A 26,608-nucleotide genomic window follows, 5' to 3' on the forward strand; every position below is an offset into this window, starting at 1 on the left:
AAATTACCATAAAATGGTTTATTATTATGTGTAAAAAATACGTTTAAGTAATTTTTAAAATACCTCCTCTTGATCGTTCCAAAGAAGTCCCTCTTCCTCCGGCCTCGACCTCTGTCATCGTTGACCATAGTGCTATCTGGTGTAGTAGGTGTTGTTCCATTAGTATGGTTTGTTTCTGGCTATAAAGTGATTAAAAAAATTGGGAAAATCAAATTGAGTATTTATGATAAACTCAAACAGTACAGAAAGAGCATAGAGTGAATAAATGACTTAGAGAAATGAACTTTGGATCACATTGGTTTAAACTAAGCTGATATAAGCTACTTAAACTATCGATAAAATGCCAAAAAGCAAATTGTTAAGACAATATACACTCAATATCATGAAAATTAGCTACACAAGTTTTAATTCTTATTCAAAATTAGAACAAACAAAAATCAATTAAAAACCAACCTTGACTTCAACATTTTGTGCTATTACAGTCTCTTGAGTAATAGCTGTACCATTTTCCACATGATTTTCAGGAGTTGATGTGGTGAGCTCAATTTTAGGTTCAACTTCAATAAAACTGCCTTCTTCGGTCATTTCAACCTAGCCATGCAAATATCACAAACACAAACAAAAATAAAATACATTCTCATCTTTGAAGCAGCAAATTTTAATGAAATTTTTATAGGCTATGACAACCCTTTTAATGTTAGTTGATTAGAAAAATGAATGAAAAAAATTAAAATATATATTCAAAGTCGCCAGACACTCAAAAAATGTTCGAAATATTTGATGGTAAAATCTAAAAAAATTTGAAATGCAACTTTTTTTTCTATGTATACAAGAATATAGACAGGAAGGCATTTATCCTTCTGACTACATAAGAATCAAGGACTAAGGCTTATATATATAGCAAAGATGCAAAACTGTTCGAAGTATTCAGTAGTATTTATAAAGCATTTATCTATCAAAAACAGAAATTAATTTTTAATAGTATAAATCTGATTACAGTAAATAATCCAATTTTTTCTTTTTTTAAATGATATATTATATAAGTGTAGTTTATAAAATTCAGTCAGGTATACTTTTATTAATGTATTTTTTTAATGATATAATATTAGCAAATTTTATTAATAAAAATAAGCATAATTACCTTCAGTGTTTTTTGCCTTTGTGACTGCTGCTATGAAAAGGAAACAAACAAAAGCATGAATCTCAATGCAAAATGATCAACATTCATTACTTACTTATTGAAGTTCCATTTCAATAGTATTTTATATTAGTTAATAATTCAAAAGAAAAGCAGCGAATATATTATAATATTAACCCTTTCGCCACGAGCGTCGTCTATAGGCGACATCCAATATTTCAACTTTAACTTCACGATTTATATATCAAATTGTGAGTTAAATTATTCTTAATCATTATTTAAGTTTTAATTCTTCAGAAATATAATATTTAATTTTTAAATAAATTTTCTTGGGTAAAGCTTGAAAATTATTAATATATGTTATAAAACAAAAACTTGTGCCGCTTGCTCGCTCGTAAAGCAGTGTCACTCCTTCAAAAAACACACGAGTAGCGAAAGGGTTAAATATTAATATAATGTTAGAATAAATGTTATTTTATATTGAACAAAAATAACTCAAGTAAAAGTTATTTTAGACAAAAATATTAAGGATTCTTGCTTTTAGTATACAAGAATCACATTTATGAAAAGGAAAAGTATCAAAATTTTTCGCTAATATCACTAATGGTCTTTCGTTAAAGACCCGAGAAGTGATGAACATGATGATTAAGTTCTTGGTTTTACTTTTTAGAACTTTATCTATTTGCTACTTTCAAGAAACAATAATTAGATTAGTTGAGTCGAAAATGGTCGACAATGGTTGCCAAAGAGTTGCCAATGATATAAGTTTATACAAACTTTTTGTAAGTGAATGGTAATCTGCAACTTTAATAGTAATTACTTTACTAACTAATAAACGAAGCATTTATATGACCTTTTTGTTCTAATTAACAACCCAGTAAACCACAAAAGTTAAAATAACGTAGCACAGAAGAAACGCCGTTACGAAGTTGATGGTTATGCTAATATATGCTACCAAGATGCTTCCAATTTATAACGTAGCTGCCACGTAACGAACAAAACCGAAGTATCTACGTTGAAGCCGATAAAAGGTTACATCTATACGTAATATGTACGTTTTATTAACATAACCATCAACTTCGTAACGACGTTTCTTCTTTGGTACCCTATTTTAACTTTGGTGGTTTAATGGATTACCAATTATAACAGAAAGGTCGTATAAATGCTTCGTTTTTTAGTTAATAAAGTAATTACTATTAAAGTATTTTTTTAAGTATTAAATTATTTTATTAGCATTAGCATCAACTACGTAACGACGTTTCTGTTGTGCTACGTTATTTTAACTTTTGTGGTATACTGGGTTACTAATTAGAACTAAAAGGTCGTATAAATGCTTCGTTAATTTGTTAGTAAAGTAGTAGTAACTATTAAAGTTGAAGATTACCATTCACTTTCCAAAAAGTTTCTATAAACATATTATTGGCAACTCTTTGGCAACCATTTTCGACAATTTTCGACTCAACTAATCTAAATATTCTTGAAAAGCAAATATATAAAGTTCTAAAGAGTAAAACCAAGAACTTAATCAACATATTCATAAGCATATGATGAATAAACTAATCATTTTGGATCAACATGATCATTTTGGTACATTAGACCCTGCTTCGCTTATATGCTGATGTGGCATTATTTTAATTAGAATATGAATTGAAAAAAAAATGAAACTGCTTTCTACTTTGATTTCTAGATGAGCAGTTAAGTATTCTATTCAATAAAAATAATTTTTATATAAACTTCCAAACGTTTCTGCAATAGAATGGAAAACGATGCGCAAACCATGAATCTATAATTAAAGAACTAAATGATTTGCTTTATATGTTAATATTATTATACAAAAACACAATCCAAAAATCCAAACATATAAAATCTTTATAACTTACTCTCTGAACGCTGTGAATAATAAGAGTGCTTTTATTAACATTAGGACCAGCCGTAACTCCTGATTCTATAGCACGTATGGCTGAATCAGCTAAATCCACAGCATTTGTTGGAGAACCTGCAAAAAAATAAAATACAAAAATAGTAATAGAAATTATAGATGAATAAATTATAGATATTAATAGCAATAGAAGTCACTCATGCAAAAGACAACTGCAACCATAGAAAAAATCTAGACAAGATTTGTCTGACTAGGAAACGATATCAAAATTTGCATGTCTTATTTCAAGTAATGAGCTAAAGCATATTTTTAACAAGCTTCATTAAAAACACATTTAGAAATAGTTTTTAAATAAATCATCAAACTGAACTAAATCTAATTTATCTACCAGCTAAGAAAGTACATATACTTTTAGTGAAGCAATTTAAAAACAAATCAGACTTCTATAAACTAACAAGGCATTATAGAAAAAGTGTTCTACACTACTCTTGTGCCAAAAATTTGTGCAAATGCTTAAAGTGGACAAAAAGTTTTAAATGACGTGCAATTCAAAGCATTTTAATAAAAGCAAATTTTTAAAATTATGATTAAGACAATCAATAGCACAGAACAAAACTTCATGAGCAAAATGATTTGAGGTCATAGGATGATTATACAAATGCTATTTGCTAATATAAAAACATGTTTTATAGTGTAAGAAATCCACTGTTTGTCATAATAATCCAGTGGTATGATTGGGTTTTTTAATTACCTACAATGCTGGTTCTGCATAAAAGTTCAACAACTAAATTGGAAATATAGGAAATACATGTACTTTCCGATTTAAATATTTTATCACGTTTTTCAAATATAAATTAAATTCAAAAGGATTGGTTTATATACTATATTAACCCTTTCGCTACGAGGGTCGTCCATGGACGACATCAACAAGATGTGCTGTGTGTACGAATGTCGCTCAGTGGGTTAAAAAATAAAAACTTCTTTGGTTTCTACTGAAGAGAAAATTTTATTTCAACATTGTGGCTATGAAATTTTAAAAATATGTTTTGAAATCAGCTCATGAAAACGTAATGTTTTTTTAATGTGATTTAAATACTTTCCGATTTAAATATTTTTTCACATTTTTTAAAATATTTATTAAATTCAAAACGATTGATTTATATACTATATTAACCCTTTCGCTACAAGGGTCGTCCATGGACGACATCCACAAGATGTGCTGTGTGTGTTCTTTGGTTTCTACTGAAGAGATAATTTTATTTCAACATTGTGGCTATAAATTTTTAAAAATATGTATTGAAATAAGCTCATGAAAACGTGATGTTTTTCTAATGTGATTTAAATACTTTGCAATTTAAATATTTTTCCACATTTTTTAAAATATTTATTAAATTCAAAACAATTGATTTATAAACTATATTAATCCTTTTGCTACGAGGGTCGCCGATGATAAAATTTTACATAATATTACATTATTTGTAATATCTGAGTGCACAAAACAATAATAATCAAATATTTATTTTTTATCTATAAACATAAGTATCAGAAAAATGCCATTAAACGAATAACAACTAAAAACAAGTCAAACTTCTTGTGACTTCTGAAGTGTTTTTACATAATAAATACTCGATTATACATGTGATTATAATGTGGGGTGATACATTCTGATGTTAATAATTCCAAGCTGTTACCTTTAAATACAAATGCATATGTACATAATTCAGATAAGCGCATACCAGAAGTACTAGTAGGGCTCTTGTTTTGCAAATGAAGTGCCTCTTTTAATTTATATGGCCTCCTTCCTGCTGGAACTTCGGCTCCTTCGATGAATACAAACTGAAATAGTAACATGAATTAGATAAATTATTGTAATAAAACATTATTTAAAATGCAATTGCTTTGCATTTATGCTTTTTTTAAACATATTAATAACTTAAGTTATACAAAACCACAACGTAATTCTTTAACCCGTTCGCGTCGTCTATTGACGACATCCAGTGTGGCTGATTTTGATTCAACATTTATCATTTTGAGTTAAATGATTGAATTGAGAATTGTTATTGTTTTTAGTTTTTTAGGAATTTTAAATTTTTAAATACATTTTTAAAGATAATAATCTTGAAATCAGAAAATGTTTTGTTTAAAAATACTTGAGCGTTTTTCTGGCTCTATCAAATTTTCATAAAAATATACTAATAAAATTTGAACTTCCACAAAATTTGTAGTGCTTTTTACTTGTATCTGCATATTCCTAACTTTTCTAAACCAAAAAAGGCTAGTGTATGTGATGATAAATATATGTTCCAATATACTTTATCAAATTTAGACCTCTTAAAGTAAGATTGAATCCACGATTTCTAGTTATTACAAACTACATATAATGTCTAATATCTATGAGTACTAATAATATATGAAGAGAAGGCAATAAATCCACGATAATTAAAAAAGTAAACTATACCAAAATTAGACTTTTTCCTCGACTTACCTCAACAGTAATAGCTCCAAAAACTTTTTCCTGCTCATAAGGCTTAGGCTGTAAGGTCAAAACTTGGCAACTGGCTGGACCCACCGTTAACTCATCGACTCCAACAAGACCCAATCCCAAAAATTTGGGCATTCCTGGTTCCGTCGGCGATTCTCCTGGTTTAAGTCCGTTAGTTCCGGCAGCAGAATCTTTGCTAGGATGGCGGTCGTAAACTTCGAAAAGTAACTCGGCAGTGTTTGGAGAGATGTCGCTAATAATATGTAGAAAAATTTATATTATTTTGAAATGTAACGAATTAATTTGAAAGAATAATTCTCAATCACAAATGCTTAATTATTTTAAAACTATAATATTAGTTTTTTGAAGTATTATATGCAAAAAAATTCTCTTTGTATGTGTATAAGTTATGATGGATAGTGTTGCAAAATTAATATTATATGATAACAAAATTTGTAGAATTGTATAAATCATTTTTATGAAAGTTTCAAATATGGAGTGGTTTCTAATACAATTATAATATATATTTCTAATACTCACAATAAAAAATGTTCATCCCAAAATGGATTTGGTCCTTGCCTGACACCAGTTTGATTGCGCTGAGGTGGTTCATCCATTTCAACTACGCAATAGGGTTCTAAAAGTGCACCAGCGGAAGGTTCGGGTCCTCCAAGACCCTCACCACGAACCACTTTCACCAGCAAACGCCTTCCGGCGGCCGAAACAGAATTTGTGGTGGAATTGCTGTTAATGATATTACCATCCAACTATAAAAGAGGAAAAGGATAAATATAACATTATTTACAATTTTTTAATTTATTTGCATTAGTATCATTTGGTAGCTTCAGTTTCATGTAGAATGAAGCATAATTAAGAAAATGTGTATCACAAATCCTTACTTTTTTGAATGCTTTCAAACTAATGCTAAATGTTACCAACCAAGAAAAAGTTTAATGGTGACATTAAAGCATGAAACATTATTATAATATTTGACCAAATAAGAAAATTGATGATGTATGAAAAAATATGGATAAATTCAAATTAAGAGCAAGAAATTTATTATTTATCTTTTACATTACTTACCAATCCATCTAAATTTAGAAGACCAGGTTGTAAAGGTGATCCAGTACTATTGGCAGCTTCTGGGAACCTTGGACAAGTCGGATACACACTGAAGTCGAGAGGAGCAACCGTGCACCGCAATGCACTGGTTATAATCTCACTGGTAATAAAAATAATAAAATAATAGTATATTGAATGTATTAATTCATGTTGAACTTACACCTAAAATAGCATTAAATCAGTTACAGAAACAAACATTCAAAGGTTGCATAAACTTCTAGATATGGGCCGAGTATTAACCTTTAAGGGATGGTTGACAAAAAATCACAAAAAGGAAAGAATCAAGAAAGGTAAGATCTTATGTGTATTTATTTTTTACCTAAATTTCAAAAAATCCAAAATTAAAAAAAAAATTCAAGAATTTTACGAGCTTGTATGTACCTACATGTGATGTTGGGTGGAGAAGTGGTAGTTATCATTAAATATCACCACTTATCACCAAAAAAAAGGGTAGGTCCAAAAATCCTTAAAAATCGATCACGTCATTAGTGGAAGCCCTGATCGACTTAATCGAAAACGGTGAGCTTTAGCAATTTAAATAAAATTATTCGCTTTCACTTAAAATTAATCAATGCAATTTTTATTATTTCAAATGTATTGAATTTTTATAATTCAACCACTTTTGTCAGACAATAACATTTTAGAATGTCTGTTTAGAGTCTAAACAGTTAATGTCTAAACTTTAGACCATTCATTTAAAGTAATCAGCACTATATCCAATTTTGGAACCTTTGGAATATTTTATATTTTCAAAATCGGTTCAGGTTTTGCAAAAAAGTAGACAAAAAGAAAAATATTGCTGTCTAAAAAAACTGCTAAACAAAACGCGACTTCTTATCAAGTTTAATGCTTTTAAATTTTTGAAATCCTAATCAATACAAGACTATGTTTTCCGCACATATTATTATTTCAAATCATACTTTTTAGACTAAAAATCTTATTATTTTGCACAATAAACAATTTATAAGCTTAAAAAAATTTCTGAAAATGTTTTTATCATTTTGAATCCTATTTGTGTAAATGAACATAATTCTGCTTTTTTAGTACAAGATACTCATATTAGTAATTATTTCGATAAATATACTTCGAATTTCTAATTGTAACAATTAATTGCTTCTGTTTACTTTTTTTTTAAATATTTAGATTGTTGCTAATTTCTACACATGCTAATATTTCTAGAATTTAAGGCTTGAACTAATAAGTAACCATATTCAACAAATACAGAATGAAAATTGCAAATATATTATGCAAAATATAAATATTATTAAAAACTTAATTTTATCATATTTAAAAATAAATATATGAAATTTCAGGAATTCTAACAATCATTTTTTGTTTGTACATTCCTAGTAGATAAACCGTTGGGTGCATCTACTAATCCGAAATCAATATTATTTTCCTAATTTATCTTCTAAGCAATATCTGCTTATTGTTTTTGTATAAACAGACCGCAGAATAAATTTAATTAAAAAATGTTTATAATATTTAATCTGATTATCTTATAGTGGAATGCAATTATATGCTGGTGCATCAAATTATCATGCAAAGCAAAAATGCACATTTCTCCAGATTGTACACGATAAATTAAATTATAAAAAACAATTATTCGTTGATAATATATTTATAAAATATAGTAGTTGTTTATTTTAATAAAAAAAACTTACGTAATGAGTTCCTGCAGATGATTTTCGTCCTCTCCTGTCCTTATAGCACCAATAGGTGCTAATGAAACACGTACCTGAATATTGAAAATACAATTAATAATCGTGGTTTTAATTACCAAAAGTTTATTTTCTTACATCAGGCCATCCTTCAGGTTTGATTTCTCCTTTCAAGTGGTGTCTGTCCATTTTGGCACTGAGTCTACCTCGGAAACGATTTACATTGACTCTGTAGTGTGATGTTTCGGTCTACAAGATATAAATAATGCAATTTTTTTAAATATTCTAAAAGAGACGTAAGTGATATCAAACAAACTAAAACCAAATACTAATCCAAAATACTAACCTTCCCTGATTTAAGCCTATATGCTTTCATCTGCATTACTGGAGTAGTTTCTATATCCATTGTCACCATCTTAAAAAAAAGAGTGGAATAATTACAATAATATAAACTGAAGTATAATATCAATTTGTTGGACTTAATATTCTCGTACTGATATATTAAAAATAGATAATTTAATTACTTACAACTTCTTGTCCCAAATTTTCAGCAAAAACATTGTTTATGTGTGGTGCTGGTGTCTCTGGAAGAAGTCGTACCAGCTCGACCCCAACACCATGCTAAAAATAAAATAATATTTATTTAAAATTAACTGGAATTATAATTGCAAATTGTTTAATAGAAAACTACTGAAATTGTGACAATAAATTACCCGAAAAAAAGTAATTCGATATCTTTACATTTTATATTTCTATTAGATTTTTCAAATGACTTATTTTATATTCGCCAGATCCAGTTTGCGCACATGTTATGGCAAGGCCATGTTACGCCCAAATTTGCATACATTATGCTACTGAATTATACTAAATATTGTCAAAATGTCATGTATTTGCTGTGCATTCGGGCGTTTTACCCAAAAGCTGCAACGTTGAATGTCTTGAAGCTGGGTCAGGAAGACCCTTTTATTTATGACCGTTTTTTTATATTTGTGCGGTTTCTAGGTTAGGTTTATTATCTCACAATCTAAGAAAACGCCTGACTGCACAGAAACCACATGATTTTGACAATATATAGAACGATTTGTATGGACAGTTCTACATAACATAGCCTTTCCATAACATTGGTTTGTTATACGGCGGAATCGGTCCATAAATGTCTTTAGATATAAGGGAATATATATATATATATATATATATATATATATATATATATAAGGATACACGTTGATTAGTTTCGCGAGATGATTGGTCGAGCCGATTCTTTAGAATTAGCAAAAAAAAAAAAAAAACCACGTTTTCTCCAAAAAACCTGAAGCATTCTGGAAAATTTAAAAACTTTCTAAAAAGTGTTGGTAAAGATCGGGAGGTCCGTTTTGTAATTAATTGTTGAACATGTTTTTGACCATTTCGATGAAATTTCATATGATGAAAAAGTTCATGGTCTTGCGAATATAATAATATATTATAAATCTCCTAAAAGTAGTAATTATTACAAATCATCAAAATTTGGAAGAACTGGCAGTGTACAAATTTTCAAATTCGCATTTTTAAATGTGCTAATTTTTAATTTATATTTTAAATTTAATTCTTATTGATTGACTTGATATTTTATACTTCCGCGAAATTCATGCATCTTTCCTAAAGGCTGAATACCATATAAATTTGCTAATAAGACAAAGACTTTTTAAATGAATTCATATTTTAACAGGTAATGCAATATTTAGACTGTAATACATAATTTAGTTATATTTAATCAGTCAACAAAATAAACTATATAGTTATTTAAAGTTAAATAAATAAAGAAATAAACAAATTAGTAAAGACTCATTATCAAATTATTCATTTAAGCATACTGATTTTTTATGAATTAATCCCATTTTAATACATTCGCCTTCATTTTTTATTTATATATGAATTTGTACGGTTTTAGATATTTTTTTTTCACATATATACTGATTAAAGTAAATATTTAAAGTAAATTTCAAACAAATATTGCAAGTTTGTATAAAATCACGCACAGCACATGAATATCAATTTAATTATTTGTTATTAAAAATCTTTTTGATAAAATGCGTTATTGCCAATTGCTTTAAAAGCATTACATGAAATTAAAAGTTTAAATGCAGTACTATATGAAATCAAACGTTTTATGAATTTATCAACTGCTGTACGGACAACGAGCGGCCTACAAGCGTTACAGAACGCAACGACATATTTTATTTTAATATTCAATTATTGTAATTATCAATAAAAATAGATTTAAATATAACAAATTACATTTCCAAGAAACTAAAAATTTAAATAAAAAAATAAATTCTCCACAGTTTAGCTCAGAGTGATAAATCTTGAAGCGACACACCGAGGGACCGATTCTGCCGCATAACAGACCAGTGTTATGGCTATGTTATGAAAACATTTCCATACAAATTCGTTCTAAATATTGACAAAAGCCATGTGGTTGCTGTGCAATCAGGCGTTTTTCTCAGGTTGTCAGATAGAAAACATAACCTAAAAACGCACAAATGTCAAAAAACGATGTGAGATAACAGGGTCTTTCTGACTCAAGTTCATAACATACGATTGACATTGCAATTTATGTGTAAAACGCCTGAATGCATAGCAAATACATGATATTATGATAGTATTCAGTATGATCCAGAAGCATAATGTATGAAAGTTGGAGCGTAACATGGCATTGCCATAACATTTGTCTGTTATGCGTTAGAATCGGTCCCTGAATGTCGTCTTTAAGGATACTCGTACACACAGGTAGTCATGTGAATGCAGCCTATAGATGACAAATTATGATATGTTTGGTATCTAAATGTATATTAGCAGCATTTTATACTTGATTATCGATTTAAATGTTTAGCAGACAGATAATTTGTCAAGTTTAAAATATCATGATTTAACCCTTTGCACTCGTATTCAGTCATAATTGCGTATTTCTTTTGAAATGTACGAGTGGAAAGGATTGAATATATTAAAATACGTGTTTTCATCAAAATTATAGATTAATATTAAAGGCAAAGCAACAAAAAATAATCATATTAAAATACTGTATTAGTTTATTGAACAAAAAAATAAATGGTTTATTTATTTTTATTCGTGGTCCTTAATTGCTTTTAAATTGTATTCATTTATCCAAATCTCAATGTTACGTAATAATACTCTGTTCTCTTTTGAGATAAGGAAGATTTCCACCGGTAAAAAGATTTGTTTAGGTTCACCTGAGCAAACAAGGGGCTCTGAAAGTGAGTATACACAAACAACGAATTAACATTAATACTGATAATAGAAAAATATTCCAAGGTTTTATTAAGATGTTTTTATATTAACAACCATATAAGGGCTGGTTTGCTAGTTTAATAAAAGATTGAGACAAATTAACATTATGATTAACATATGTGATTTCTCAGTTTTCTAGCATAATACATTGATTCATTTAATCTCATTTAAATATATTCATATTTTTTGAATCTATATACTATAGAGTTGCTCGAAAATGAACCAGGCATATTAATCCAGATGTAATTAGAAAAACAGTTAACTAACTATCAATATAAGTGTTCATGGACTCATTAAATTTTTATCGACTTCACGTGCGATGATTTTAAAAGCCATTATAATTAAATCTATCATTCTAGCCATGTCTAATATAATGACATTGTAATTTATATTGAATATTAAAAAACGTGTGATAATTTGCATGAAGCGAAAAAAAATTGTTACATAATGCACGTGGTTTTCAAATATGGATCTAATATATGCTTAGATTTTTTTTGTCAATCAAAACTTTATTAAAGTTTTATAATACGCTTAGAAGTGAAAATAACCTTTCCCGATATTGTTAAATCTAATTGAAAATATATCATCAGTATAAGAGAAAATCTAATAATAAAAATCTTCCAAATACACATATGCCAACCGTTGGGGCGCCTTCTGAAAAACAACTTTGAAAAGAAAAAAGTGTATGATTTTGAATTTAAAATGGTTGCATAAAAACATATAGAGCAGAGAGGGGCTTAAAGGTCCTTGGTAGAAAGCTAGAAAGATTCATCACCGATATCTCAACAGCAAGTAAAATAAGAAATTAACGAACAGCAATATTTGAAAGTACAGGGAAAATGAAAGTATAACTAGACATCACCTTAATTCTTACAATATCGCTACCAGGAGATAAAAGGCAATGTTAGAAAATCAATAATAAAAGGATTTTCTTTCGTTTTTTGGTTGTGAGCACTCTTGTTTAGTTTACGAGATCTTAATATAATTTTTAAGTAAACGTTATTTAATTGTTGTATACAATTTTTTGTTAATTTTAAGTTAGTTTCAACAAATGTTTTAATATAACCTCTAAAATAGCTTACACATGGATGGGGTAAAAGGAACCAACTGAATCTTAACCCTGGCAAAGGCGTAAACAATAAAAAATAGTTAATAAAAAAGAACTTCGGTTAAGAAAAACAGTTTTACAAGAAATAAATTTAATTAATAATTATTCCAACTCTGCTGATTATTATTTTTGTCGAAATACCTGATCAAGGTTATATACAGTGTTATCTTTGTAAAAATTGTACTTATGAAATTTATATTCTGCATTGGTTGAATAATGTAGCTATTATTTAGGAAAATTCCTTTAAAATTAAAAATAAGACATTGGTTGTCCTATTATACCATGTTTATGAGGTAAAAAAACATAAGACAAATTTTATAAAAATAGTATAAAACATATTTCTATAATTAGGAATTATTTGAGAATTTCAACATAATACTATAGTCTTTTGTTTGATATGTATTATGTGTGTACTATGATGTAGTTCATTTAATTAGGCCTTTTGCCAAATTAGACCTTTGTATAATACTAAAGAAAGTAATATTTTGAATTATATAATTATGATCTTATTCTAAAAAGTTCGTGTTTGTATGAAATCATCCATGAAACCAGGCACAATTACAATTTATATTTCGTTTTATTCAAAACTGAAGTTACCAATGAAATTGTTTGATGATTCTAAAGCATAATAGTTCATGAAATTAAAATTTTTATGAATTTATCCGCCAATCAAACTTTATTTTAATTCTCTCATGACTATTTTTATGAATTGAGAAATTTAATCCTTGATTTGGAAAATATATAGCATCATAAAGTTCAGATGAAAATAGAATGCTTTATCTGAATGATCAAAGCAACTTTAACTTACAGAAAACTACTATTTGAAGTAGAAATTGTTACAAATTGAATGCCAGCAATTATTTTTTTCTACTATTAGGATGATTCGCAATTTATTCTGAAGTAATTGTTACACTTCGCGATTATTGAACTACTTAGTAATTGCCCTAGATTAAGACATTTCAAACTGATTTTTGTTCATACGGCATCTTTTTATATTTTTGTAATAATAATAAATTTTATATTAAACCCTTTGCAACAATAATATTACAATGTAAAAGTTTTCAACACATAAAAAATTAAAATGTCTAAAAAAATTAAAATTAAAATGTAAGGATATTTCGAATAATTATTCTGCACTTTAGGATAAATAAATTACTTCATTTTAGCTATGACTTTCCTTCATATTATTTTAAACATTATTCGAAAACCATCTATTGATTTCACTAAACATTTTATGCGAAAGAAGGGTGAATAATCCAACTTCCACACTTTTGTGAGGGTTTAGTACAAACAAAGGGCTTTAGCATACATTACTCAGATTATAACTACCAAAACTATAAAATCAATAATGATAAAAAATATTAATATTATATTAACATGCTTAAAAAATATATTAAACCTAATTCATATTAATTTGTAACGGTACAAAAGGCCATCAGGAAAGGTTTTAAACAAAAACTATTCGTTTATAAATGTAATGATCATAAACTAATTCGATTCCCTTAAATTTTTGTACAAAATTATAACCAATTTGATTGCAGTATTTCAATTATAATCACTTTCGAGTCAAAATTTGGAAAAATCAAAATATAAATGATAAGATAAGATATCTTAAAATAAATAATTAAGATATAAGCAAAAAAGTGAGTAGATATTTCATAAAACTTAGTTATAAAGCTGTGGTAAGCCTATTTGTGTAGGTTCTATAAATGAAATATAAATCTTATAAAAAAGTTTAAAAAAAAGTTTTAAAAGTCTTATAAAAAGTATAAAGTTATAAAAGGTAATTTTTTTTTTAATCAGTTCAGGTTAATCGTAAATTGTTTTCAAAAATCCATAATTTGAGTAAATTCATAAATTCTGCATTTGAGTGTTAAGTAGCTGACCAACATTACTATTTCGTATAATACATAATAATAGTGTTAAATTGTACTTTAACTTTAAATGTTTATAATAAATTCAAAACTATCAATGTCTATTCAATTATCGAAATTGTCTTTTCCATTTTTCATCATTAATCTAACTCTATCAATATGCTTCGAAAGCTAAAGATAATTCTGCAGATTTTTTTAGATTTGTTTTAAAAATCAATATAACCTTAAGGTTGTTATCAAAAAATAATAAGATTCATGGAATGAAGTAAAATTAGAAAATTTACTTAAGTCTATATGCAATTTTGAGGAAAGTATCTATGTATGAAATAGTCGAGTCTATACACTAAAATCCTTATTTTACGAAACCTTAAGCTAGGTTGACAGCAAAAGGGCCGATTTCTCCTAGAATTGCTTTTTTGAGGAAAATTTTGACATGTTATTTAAAATTTCTTGACAGATTTTGAATTGAATTCATAGACCTTTCATTGATCATGTGATTTTATTGAACTAAACCAAAAAGTTCGTTTATATTTTGGATTTGATATCAAGTTCGATTTATTAAATTGACTATAAACAAAATAAAAGTAAAGGTGGTCATTGTGTTTGAAAAAGGAAGTTTTTGTTAATCACAGTACTTAAATCAATTCTTATTAATTAATATTTATTGATTTTTATAATATTTATCACTATTAATTTTAAGTTAACTTAAATTAGTTAACAAAGATTATATTCGGCTAATTATTATAATAAATAAATTAATATAAGCTGAATAATTTTCAATCGATTTTATAATTCAGTCATTGCAACAAGCATTTAACGTAATATAAATGAACATTTTGTAAAGAATAAAATAGAATAAAATCATTTAAGTGACTCCCATAAACCGAGTTTACATTAAACTAATCAATGATAAATTTATTAATTTAGAATTAAGTGAAACTAATCTGAAAAATTTATCAAAAAAATTTTTCGTCAAAATTTCAAGCTAAATTTGTACTGAGCTCGTTCACATAGTTACATCAAGTTCCAGCATGATTTATGGAAAAAATATTCGATCATAGAATTTTTATAGATTGTTAATTGATCATCCGTAATAATTATGCATCAATTTAAAAATAAGTAACTCCATTTCAATTACAATACTTCATAGTGACCTATAATTACTTTCAATAATTTCTTTGCTGAAACTTCTCAATATAAAAATATGAAAAATTATTAAATTTTTTAATATATTCAATTTTTCTATTTTTAAAAGACCTTAGTTATAACTTAATTAACATTCCTGAATTTTACTCTGTGTAATAAAACATATTCCGAGTCTTTGTCAAATACATGATGACACATGAAAATGGAGTCTGAACAACTGGAAAACAGATAAATCATAATATTAGCATTTAAGTAGAGTTTATTCCAATCTACCGACACCCTTATCAATTTCGAAACTATATGCTTTTACTTTTACTCAAATATCTGAAAAATTATGTGATGATATTTAATACAGCATATTCATAAGTGAAGTTCCACTATTTTAATCCATTCATATAAGTTAAAAAAAATTAACTGTAACCAGACAATAATAACAAAACATAAATATTGGAAATCACAAGAAACATAGTTCTAAAAAATATGTTATTGTAGCCAGCAAAGGAGATGTGGTTCAGTAGAGTCTCGTAGAATTGTGCCTTAAAAATATTGAACAAAATAAAACGTACGTACTATATCAATTCCTTAGAAATTTACAGCCGTCCTTCCGCACAGAAGTGCCTCGCAAACATAAAAGCCATAAATATATAAATATACGTACAAATTCTAAAGTCTGATACAAGTATATCCGAAAGAAAAGTTAACAGTCTAATAAAGGTAATGCACGCAAACCTATTATTGGCACGCGTCGCCATCGCCATCGCCAGTACGGGCACTCCATCGCATTTCGCTCTTATATATTACGTATTGATCAAACATTTCAGAGCCTGTCACTGAATGGTATTTGGTATTGTTTTATGGATAAATTCGCGATTTTCCGAATTAAAATCAAACGAAAATAGAAGACACTGGCGGCGCAATCGTTTCAGGGTGGATGGTGGATGAAGTATAAGATACGAGTTAGCTTCATCACTCATCAACATTATCTTGGGTTTTTCTGGCATATTGTTAGTAAAGCTAGTGGGGTGCATGGCTTCATGCCTTAAGGCAAATTGCTGGAACTTTCCGTACCGTAATTAAAAATCTTATTTAAAAAAACTCAAAACAATTACACAAAATGTGTGCACATTATTAAAATCTCCAGAAAATACCTGATAATTTGATGTACATATGTCCAATAAACATTTTTGACCGCCAAATGACATTTTTTTAACTTATTTTTATTGAGACTCCATGACCGCTGGACCTGCCTTCCCAAAAATTTAATCAGTTCTTCAATTTGTCAATACAAGTAAAATCTTTTTGGATTATTAAAATCGAACGCTCCGTTCTCTTAAAAACGGAGTTACCGCTTTTGGCACTTTTTGCTCTGTGTCTTCGGAACGGCTTCGCCAGAAACTAATCTGCACGTCTCCTTATCAATGCGAATCGAAAGTTTTTTGAATTATTCAAATCGGTTGATCGGTGTTCCAAAATCGTCGACGAAAATTTGTATCCGCATACATACACACATGCATCCATGGTATGCCAAAATGTTCAGAAACCTCTAGAACGTAAAGATATATAAAAAAATTCATTTTTTTGCGATTACTATAACTTACCCTACGGGAAGTTAATTATGGCTTTCGAATAAACACTTTGATCATTTTCAATATAATATTTTAAAGATAAGGAAATTTAAGAATGATGTCAGTATACTTAGTTGTTCAAGCAATAAATCAAGAAATGCAAAATCCAAGGTAGTTGCCGAAATATTTAATAGAACACACTATAGATGTATTCGATGTACAATTCAACAACCAATATTCAAAATACAATGAACAAATGCTTAAATAATTTTGTGTCTTAATTTTATAAAACTTGATATTAAGACTTCGTTTAAAGCATTTTCAAAAAATGAGGTCCTGTAAGTCCATTGATTCGCAGAGATTTTCAAAAAGTTTAAAAGCTTTTCTGAAAAAAAAGTTGATCCTTTGATAGTTTTATTCCTTGTGACAAAGTGGAAATTGGACATGGAAGATAAGGTACTGAGATTATTTAAGAGAAGTGTAATAAGTAGGAATATATTAGGAACGATAAGAATGTTATACTTTTAAAAAGTATTTCTACAACTTGTCATCGAATTAAGAAAGAACATGATTCTTAGTGCTCTTTTTAAAAATACTAAAATAAAAACAAAATTGAATGTCGTAAACTAAATGCTAGCTAGTAGAAGTTGGTGCAATAGATAGAAAAAAGACAATTTAAATTTCAACTAACTTTAGATTTAAGTACTCTTAGCATAAAACAAGTTATGGAAAGTTTAGTTATAATTGACGAATAAATATGATTATCCCAATTCAATTTTTTAATACGAATTCCTAGGAAGTTGGAAAAACATTGTGTTATCAGTATGGAAGTCAATGGTCTTTAGGCAACATCTAAATTATTACCCGAAATATATTATTTCAGACATGTGGCTCTTATTTTTTAGATTGCAGGAATTTATTCAATCACTAAACGTTTTAATTATTTCATTTACAAAAAAATGGTAATTTATAGTGTGTTACTAATTGGCAATGGCTGTGTTAAGCCTTCCATCCAGAAAGCTCTTTGATAGTTTTGTGTGTAGTCATTTTTTTCAGTTTATTTTCAGGGACAAACAGACGGAATATTTTATTTTTATTTTTATTTTTTTTTACAAAATAATAGTTAAATTATTTAACCAATACGAAATTTAAATTTTATGGGTACATTTTTACAAAGATTACACTGTATACAACATCAATCTAGTATTTCGTCAGTAATAATCATCAGCAGAGTGGGAATAACTATTAATTTAATTTATCTCTTGTAAAATTGCTTTCCTTAACTTAATATTCTCTTTTAATTACTATTTTTCATTGTTTACGCCTTTACCAGAGTAAAGGTTCAGTTGGCCCTTTTTATCCACGTGTTTAAGTTATTATAGATAAAAACATTTGTTGAATCTAAAATCAACATCTTGTGAAACAATTAAATAACGTATACTTAAAAATTATATTAAAGTCTAGTAAACTAAACAACAGTGCTCACAACCAACTTTTGTTATAGATTTTCAAACATGGACGTTTATCTCCTGATATCGACGTCGTAAGAATTAACGTGATGGTTATACATGTTTTACCTTCTACTTTCAAATATTGTTATTAGAAAAAATGTTTTTGAGATATTGCTGTGGAACTTCTCACCCGCCGACCTTTGACCTTCAAAAAAAAATCCGAAAGTCATTTTAGTTCTGAGAACTAAATCTAATTTAGCATCATAGTGCAATATCTTGATGTGAAATTAAAATAAAGTGAGTTGACCAGTTGACAATCACGATATAAACTTCATCCTGCATTGTTATATGTATGTTTGTAACAATAATTACAAATTACACTACCGATTTTGATCAAGTTTTTGTGAAGTTGTGTCAAAATATTGTATTTCAAATTAAAAAATTATTTGAATACTGTTTTTGAGTCTAGACAATTTTTTTTTAGACTGGAGTGGCAAATATCCTTGAGGTAATTTTCCCACAATGCGAATCTCCGTCATCAAACATCGGGAAGAACCAGTTCAAGTAAATAGTAGACATAATAGAGAAGATAAATAACACCCTTAACCCGAAACTGATTCTAGATTAGTTGAATAGTTTGCATATACAATATCTAGTTTTCTATGATCTGTACTCACATGTATTTAATATTCATATGAAATAATGTGACTCACAAGAAGACAATGTGCCACTATCATTTTCCAGTTCTAAAGGTTTCATCCCAATCCCAAATCCTATTACTCAGTAAACCACCTAATTCGAATCAAACTTTTTCGCTAAAAGGTAATGAATTCTTTACTCAAAAGACTTTCAAATTTTTAAGTTTCTGCTAATTTTACAATTTGCTACATATACCATCAAATCAATTATTACACAGAAACTTCGTATTTTTGTCAATCTGTCTAGTTGATGAAGACATTTAATAGGTAGTTGTTTTTGTTAGTATTTTATATATGGCTATTACATGTGAACTGATGAAGTTATTCTTGCTAAATATAATAATTGAATGTTTTTACTGATTTGACAACCATTGGAGTGCCTTCTGAAAGAGCAACGTTAAGTAGAAGTATCATAACAATAGTTCATAAAACTTCTAGTTCTGATATTTGTTCAGAAAAACCTAAACTATTTTTTTTCGCCAATTTTTCAAAAATATCAGAATTGCAAAATTTCAAATACAGAATCTTTTGGAGCTGCTTTAAACGAAGTTTCATAAAATCAATACAGAAAGTTTGTAGTTGTTAAAAGATAAAATGCGGTACAATAGACAAAAGTTCTTCTATTATTGCGTCCTAAAATAAATAATTTTGTCTATTAAGAAATGCCTAATATTCTTTCTTTCTTTTATTTCGCAAAGCCTTAAAGAACTCCAGCCATTAATGTGATATATATCTCCAACAATTCTTTTTATACCAAATTATGAAAAGCAAGACGACATAGTAATTTCATCATATACGAGTTTCGACCTCATAGCTGAACATTGTTGTACCAAAAATTGTAGGAAACTTTTCAGACCGCTAATTATTTCGAAACTATTTTCAACTTTAGTGCTACATGTTTGTTATAAAATTATTACCTTAATAATAATTTTATTACACATTATTGTAGACCCCAAAGCTCGTAGGGTCATGGACATAGCCATCTATTCAGTTTGTCCAAAAACTTTAATAAAATAAATTGTTTGATAAAGTTACGCGTAGTAGAAACAATATAAATGCATAAGTTTTATATTTAACCAATTAATTGTGGCGCTCACACTGAACAGTTTTGCGTCACCCGAATAAAGCTCATGACGAGTATATTCGTCATGAAAGTAGGAGTAAGTTGCGCTGATATGATTCGGAATAGAAAATATAGGTTTATTTCACATAATTGAAAAAGTATATTAATACATTTTTACTTCTTAAAGTTAATAGAAGTACATATTACACACGTATAAAGCTAAAAACGGAATTAATTCAATTAAATATTATACATGTAAATGAAAGGAAGTAAAAATGATTTTTGACCAAAAGTAAAAACTATTTTCAAAATAAACAGCTTAAAATTTTATTTAAATAGCTAAATCCTAATTTTTATTGATTAAGTATATTATTTCCATATTTTGGAAAGTTCATGCAAGTTGAGGTAGAATGCCACTTACAACTGTTTATTTTATACAGCAATAACCTCAAATATTTATTTAGATTTTTTTTTATTTAAATTTAAATAGCAAACGAACACTGTTTTATATACATGACAAATATGGTCGCCAATTTCCAATATTCAACCACTTCTCCATGACGAGAATATTCGTCAATTACAGATAACTGGATAAGTGTTAAGTTAATATCCTCAGCATATCTTTCACAACACAAAATGTTAAAAGTAGTTATTAGATTTGGATGGTTTTAAATATATTTAAATATAGGGTAAAGAAGAGTTTAGAGGTCCATGGAATAAGTTCACAACCTATATCTCAAAAACCAGTAAATTTAGGAATATTTTGACAACAATATTTGAAAGTAGAGGGCAAAAGATGTGTAACCAGCCATCACCTTGATTCGTACGACGTCGCTATCAGGAGATAAACGGCAACGTTTGAAAATCCACAACAAAAGTATTTTCTTCCTTTGTTAGTTTTCTTAATCGTGAGCACTATTGTTTAGTTTAAGAGACCTTAATATAATATTTCAGTATACTTAATTTAATCGTTTTGTAACGTGTATTGTATATAATAGTTTTTTACTTATCTTTTATAAAAGCTTACACATAAAAACATCGTGCCTTGAGGTAAATTGCTGGAACTTCTCTTACCGAAAACTAAATTATTAAAAAAAACTTTGCAGAACTTTGAAAAAATAAGAAGTTGACAAAGTTTTCAAAAACTAGATTTTTTTATATTTTGATTTTTTTTTTGTAGCTAATTGGATCTGTTTTCCCCTGGCTGTTCCATTTTATCCCGTGTATAGGGTAAAAAGAACCAGGTAACAAATTATTGAAAATACATTTGTGCAATGATGAATCAGCTGAAAGTTTTACTGAACATGGTCAGATAGTTGTTTGTTTGATATGTGTAATTTGTTGTAATACAGTTAATTAGTTCATTTTCACACAACTTTGTCTCCCATACACCCTATAGTAAAATTCAGCAAATTCCAATTTTTTATTATAATGTACCATGTACCAATTAATTATAAAGCAATTTCAAAAAAGACAAAGTGATAAACAGTTATTTCAACTCTGCTCATGAAAATGTAGGTATTATTTCGTAAAATCCCTTTAAAATTAATAATAAGACATTGGATTTGTTTTTCATTCGGCTACCTCATTTTACCCTGTCTATGAAGTAAAAAGAACCAGATGACAAATTGTCAAACGAAAAGCAAACTAGTAGGGCGCATGGCATCGTGCCTTAAGGCAAATTGCTGGAACTTTCCGTACCAAAAATTTTGTTTTTAATTCCCGACGCGGGAATTTCGTAAAATTCCTGTAAAATTAAGAATAAGACATTGTATCTGTTTTTCCTTTGGCTGACCCAATTTACTCCGTCTATAGGGTAAAAAGAACCGGGTGACAAATTTTTTAAAAACATCAGAAAGACACATTTCTACAGAAATGAATTAGCTGGTAGTTTCACTAAACATGGTCAGTTAGTTTTTTGTTTGATACGTGCAATTTGTTGTAATACAATAAATTGGTTTAGTTTTCACAATATAATTGTTTCTAGTCAAATTGGAACTTTGTGTCCCTCCCTACCTTCTAGTAAAATTCAGAAAAATTCCAAATTTTTTATTATTATGTACCAATTAATTAAAAATACATAATTAATTTGTAGTAATAATTATGTTTTAATTAATACTACACTAATAATTACTATGTAGTACTAATAATTAACTAATACTATACTATGATAAACTAATTATTAACTAGTTAACTAATACTATACTATAATACAAAAATTCGTTTTATTAAATAGATATTCAAATATCCAAGTCAACAATTCAAACAAGCACACTTCTTTAGCTTGGAAACCAATAAATCATGTACAAATTAAAAAAATATATCGTCTACCAATTAATAAGCAATGTAGAAATTCAATATTTAATCTATTCTTAATCAAAAACGCTAGTATAATTCATTCCCATCTTTTATTTCAGCGCTTGAATTCAACTTCAGAAATAAATATAATTCGTTCACATGTACAAGTGCAATCGAAGAGGTAGGTAGGCACAAAATATTTACACTGATTGGCTGTCTCCTTTTACCCCGTTTATGGGGTAAAAAGAACCAGGTGACAAATTATTTTTCAAAAAAATACATTCTACAATAAAGAATTAGCTAGGAGTTATACTGAACATGGTCAGATGGTTTATTTGATATGCGTAATTTGTTGTAATTGGTTTCTTTATCACAATATAATTGTTCCAAGTCAAATTGGAACTTTGTGCCCCGCCCTACCCTATAGTAAAATTCAGCAAATTAAATTTTTTTAATATTAAACCATTTAATTAAAATTGCATAATTAATTTGTATTGTAGTATAATTAATAGTTATATCTACATAATACACACTTTTATTTTATTAAATAGATATTCAAATATCCATGTCAACAATTCAAACAAGCACACTCTCTTAGCTGTGAAACCAATAAATCATGTACAAATTAAAAAAATATATCGACTACCAATTAATAAGCAATGCCCCCCGTTTATGGGGTAAAAAGAACCAGGTGACAAATTATTTTTCATAAAAATACATTCTACAATAAAGAATTAGCTAGGAGTTATACTGAACATGGTCAGATGGTTGTTTGTTTGATATGCGTAATTTGTTATAATACAATTAATTGGTTTCTTTATCACAATGTAATTGTTCCAAGTCAAATTGGAACTTTTCGCCCTACCCCTAAATTCCAATTTCTTCTTATAATGTACCAATTAATTAAAAGTGCATAATTAATTTGTAGTATAATTACTAATAAACTATATAATACAAACTTTTATTATATTAAATAGATATTCAAATATCCAAGTCAACAATACAAACAAGCACACTCTTTAGCTTCGAAACCAATAAATCATGCACAAATTTAAAAAATATATCGTCCACCAATTAATAAACAATGTAAAAATTCAATATTTAATCTGATATTAATCAAAAACTCTACTATAATTCATTCCCATCTTTTATTTCTGCGCTTGAATTCAACTTCAGAAATAAATATAATTCGTTCACAGACACAAAATATTTACACTGATTGGCTGTCTCCTTTTACCTCGTTTATGAGGTAAAAAGAACCAGATGATATATTATTTTAAAAAAATACATTCTACAATGATGAATTAGCTGGGAGTTTTACTGAAAATGGTCAGATAGTTGTTCGTTTGAGATGCGAAATTTGATGTAATACAATTAATTGGTTTCGTTTTCACAATATAATTGTTCTAAGTCAAATTGGAACTTTGATTCAAAAAATTCAGAAAAATTCAAATTTTTTATTATTATGTACCAATTAATTAAAAATACATAATTAATTTGTAATATTAATTATGTTTTAATTAATACTACACTAATAATTACTTTGTAGTATTAATTTGTAGTAACTACCTAGTTAAGTAATACTATACTATAATACAAAAATTCATTTTATTAAATAGATATCCAAATAACCTATTAACAATTCAAACAAGCACACTTCTTTAGCTTCGAAACCAATAAATCATGTACAAATTAAAAAAAAAATCGTCTACCAATTAATAAGCAATGTAGAAATTCAATATTTAATCTGATCTTAATCAAAAACTCTACTATAATTCATTCCCATCTTTTATTTCAGCGCTTGAATTCAACTTCAGAAATAAATATAATTCGTTCACATGTACAAGTGCAATCGAAGAGGTAGGTAGGCACAAAATATTTACCCTGATGCATGTGTGTGTTTGTGCGAATATCACAGGATGTACAGATAGAGGGTACAGACTGCCGACTACCGAGGACAACCCTCTTTTATGCGACCCCTAACCATACGCAACGTTCGGGGTATTACTCATAAAGCTGAAGCTCTCAAAAGTTGTCTGACGCAGGACCGAAACCATTACGCAGTTTAATTATTTTAAATATATTGTTTCTGGAAATTTTCATTTTGGAAACCAATTATACAATATTAAACAAAACTAGTGGTGCATGGTATTGTGCTTTAAGGCAAATTGCTGGAACTTCCCGTACCGTAATGAAATAGTCGAAGGATATTAAATAATTTCAAATAGATTATCATGAATGCCATAACTTCCTTTATTCGTATTTTATGGATAAAAAGGTAAATTGGACGTCGACATTCATATATAAGGTTGTCAAATATCTCCCTTCCGCCTTTTTGTATTATAAACCAAGAGCAAAAAAAGCGGAAGGGAGATATTTGACAACCTATATTTACATAAAAAATGAACTAAACTAGTGGCGTGTATGGCATCGTGCCTTAAGACAAATTGCTGGAACTTTCTGTACCGTAACGAAATATTCGAGGAATATGAAATGTTTTCAATTAGATTATTATAAATAAATACTGTAACATTTGTCTAATATTTATTTATAAGAATTAAGTAAACTGAATTACAAAGTTAAAGTTATTTATTTAAAGTATATTAGAACTTTAGTGAGAATTAAAAATAAAATCTGAGTTATTTTCGATATACAAAAAAATAATTTTTTGAAAAAAAAAGTTGAAATTTTGAAATGAATTTTTTTTGCAAAATCAATTATTTTGTTAAAACAAGCAGAAAGTTCTTTGAATCATTTAAATCGGACGCTTAGTTCTCTCAAAAATTGCCATTTTTTGCACATTTAGCTCTGTGTCTTCGAAATGGTTGGGCCTGTCTTTGCCAAAAACTAATAACCACTTCTCCCAATCATTACTAATTGAATGTTTTTTAGATCATTCAAATCGGATGCTCCGTTCTCTCAAAAACTCGATTTCTATTTTCTGCACTCTTTGCTCTTTATCTCTTCAACTGCAGGACCTACCTTTACCAAAAACTAATCAGCACATCTCCCTATCAATAGGAATCGAATGTTTTTTGAACCATTCAAATCGGTTGATCTGTGCGCCCGAAAACGTGACTGAAAATTTGTAACCATACATACATACACACACACATCCATTTTTTCTGAGGTATACCAAAATGTTCAGAAACCTTCAAAATTCGTCGAAAAATGCAAAAAATTTCAATTTCAATTTTTAGACGATTACAATAACTTACCCTACGGGAAGTTAATTAAATCAAACGAAGTTAGAAAAAGGGAACTAATCGAATTTTTATAATAAAAAATATAGATTTTGGAAATGAAATAAATATGTTTTTTGAAATTTTGATAAAAATTGGCCCATTCCAAAACTTAATCGTTTCTTCACAAGCAAAATGTTATTTAAATCATTCAAATTTGATCATTGTTTCTCTAAAAAAAACTTTTTACTAAAATTTACAAGTCGGATTTTCTGGTGAAAACGTATATTTCTCCTTCAAAAAGTAAAAAAGACATTGGAAAAGATGTAAACAATAAAAAATAACTAGTGGTGTATAGCATCGTGCCTTAAGGCAAATTTCTGGAACTTCCCGTACCGTAACGAAATGTTCGAGGAATATTAAATGTTTTCAAATAAATTAAATAGAATAGAATTAAGTAGAATATTCAAATTAGAATTAAAATCTGAATTATTTTTCGATATTAAAAATTTTTTTTTTTTTTGAAAATTTAAAAAAATAATCTTTCCTCAAAAACAATCGATTCGTCAACATGAGCAGAAAGTTTTTTAAATCATTCAAATTTCTCTCGTTCTCTTAAAAACTGACATTTTTAACACTTTTTGCTCCATATT

At 27.9% G+C, this 26,608-nt stretch overlaps 1 protein-coding gene across 1 annotated transcript in view; it reads right to left on the reverse strand.

Moving 5' to 3' along the window:
* LOC113383345 overlaps positions 1–26,608 on the reverse strand; it is a gene marked incomplete in the record, with an annotated part of 146,681 nt that overhangs the window by 15,492 nt on the left and 104,581 nt on the right. Inside the window, 7 exon segments of the mRNA XM_026621613.1 lie at positions 64–179; positions 454–591; positions 1,142–1,171; positions 3,019–3,134; positions 4,709–4,853; positions 5,503–5,752; positions 6,040–6,243. Of these exon segments, the coding sequence (XP_026477398.1) occupies positions 64–179; positions 454–591; positions 1,142–1,171; positions 3,019–3,134; positions 4,709–4,853; positions 5,503–5,752; positions 6,040–6,243 (999 nt within the window).

This window comes from Ctenocephalides felis, unplaced genomic scaffold, assembly GCF_003426905.1.
Source record: "Ctenocephalides felis isolate EL2017-DRISC unplaced genomic scaffold, ASM342690v1 CF-g0.4_SCAFFOLD_03570, whole genome shotgun sequence".
Taxonomy (NCBI): Eukaryota; Metazoa; Arthropoda; class Insecta; order Siphonaptera; family Pulicidae; genus Ctenocephalides; species Ctenocephalides felis.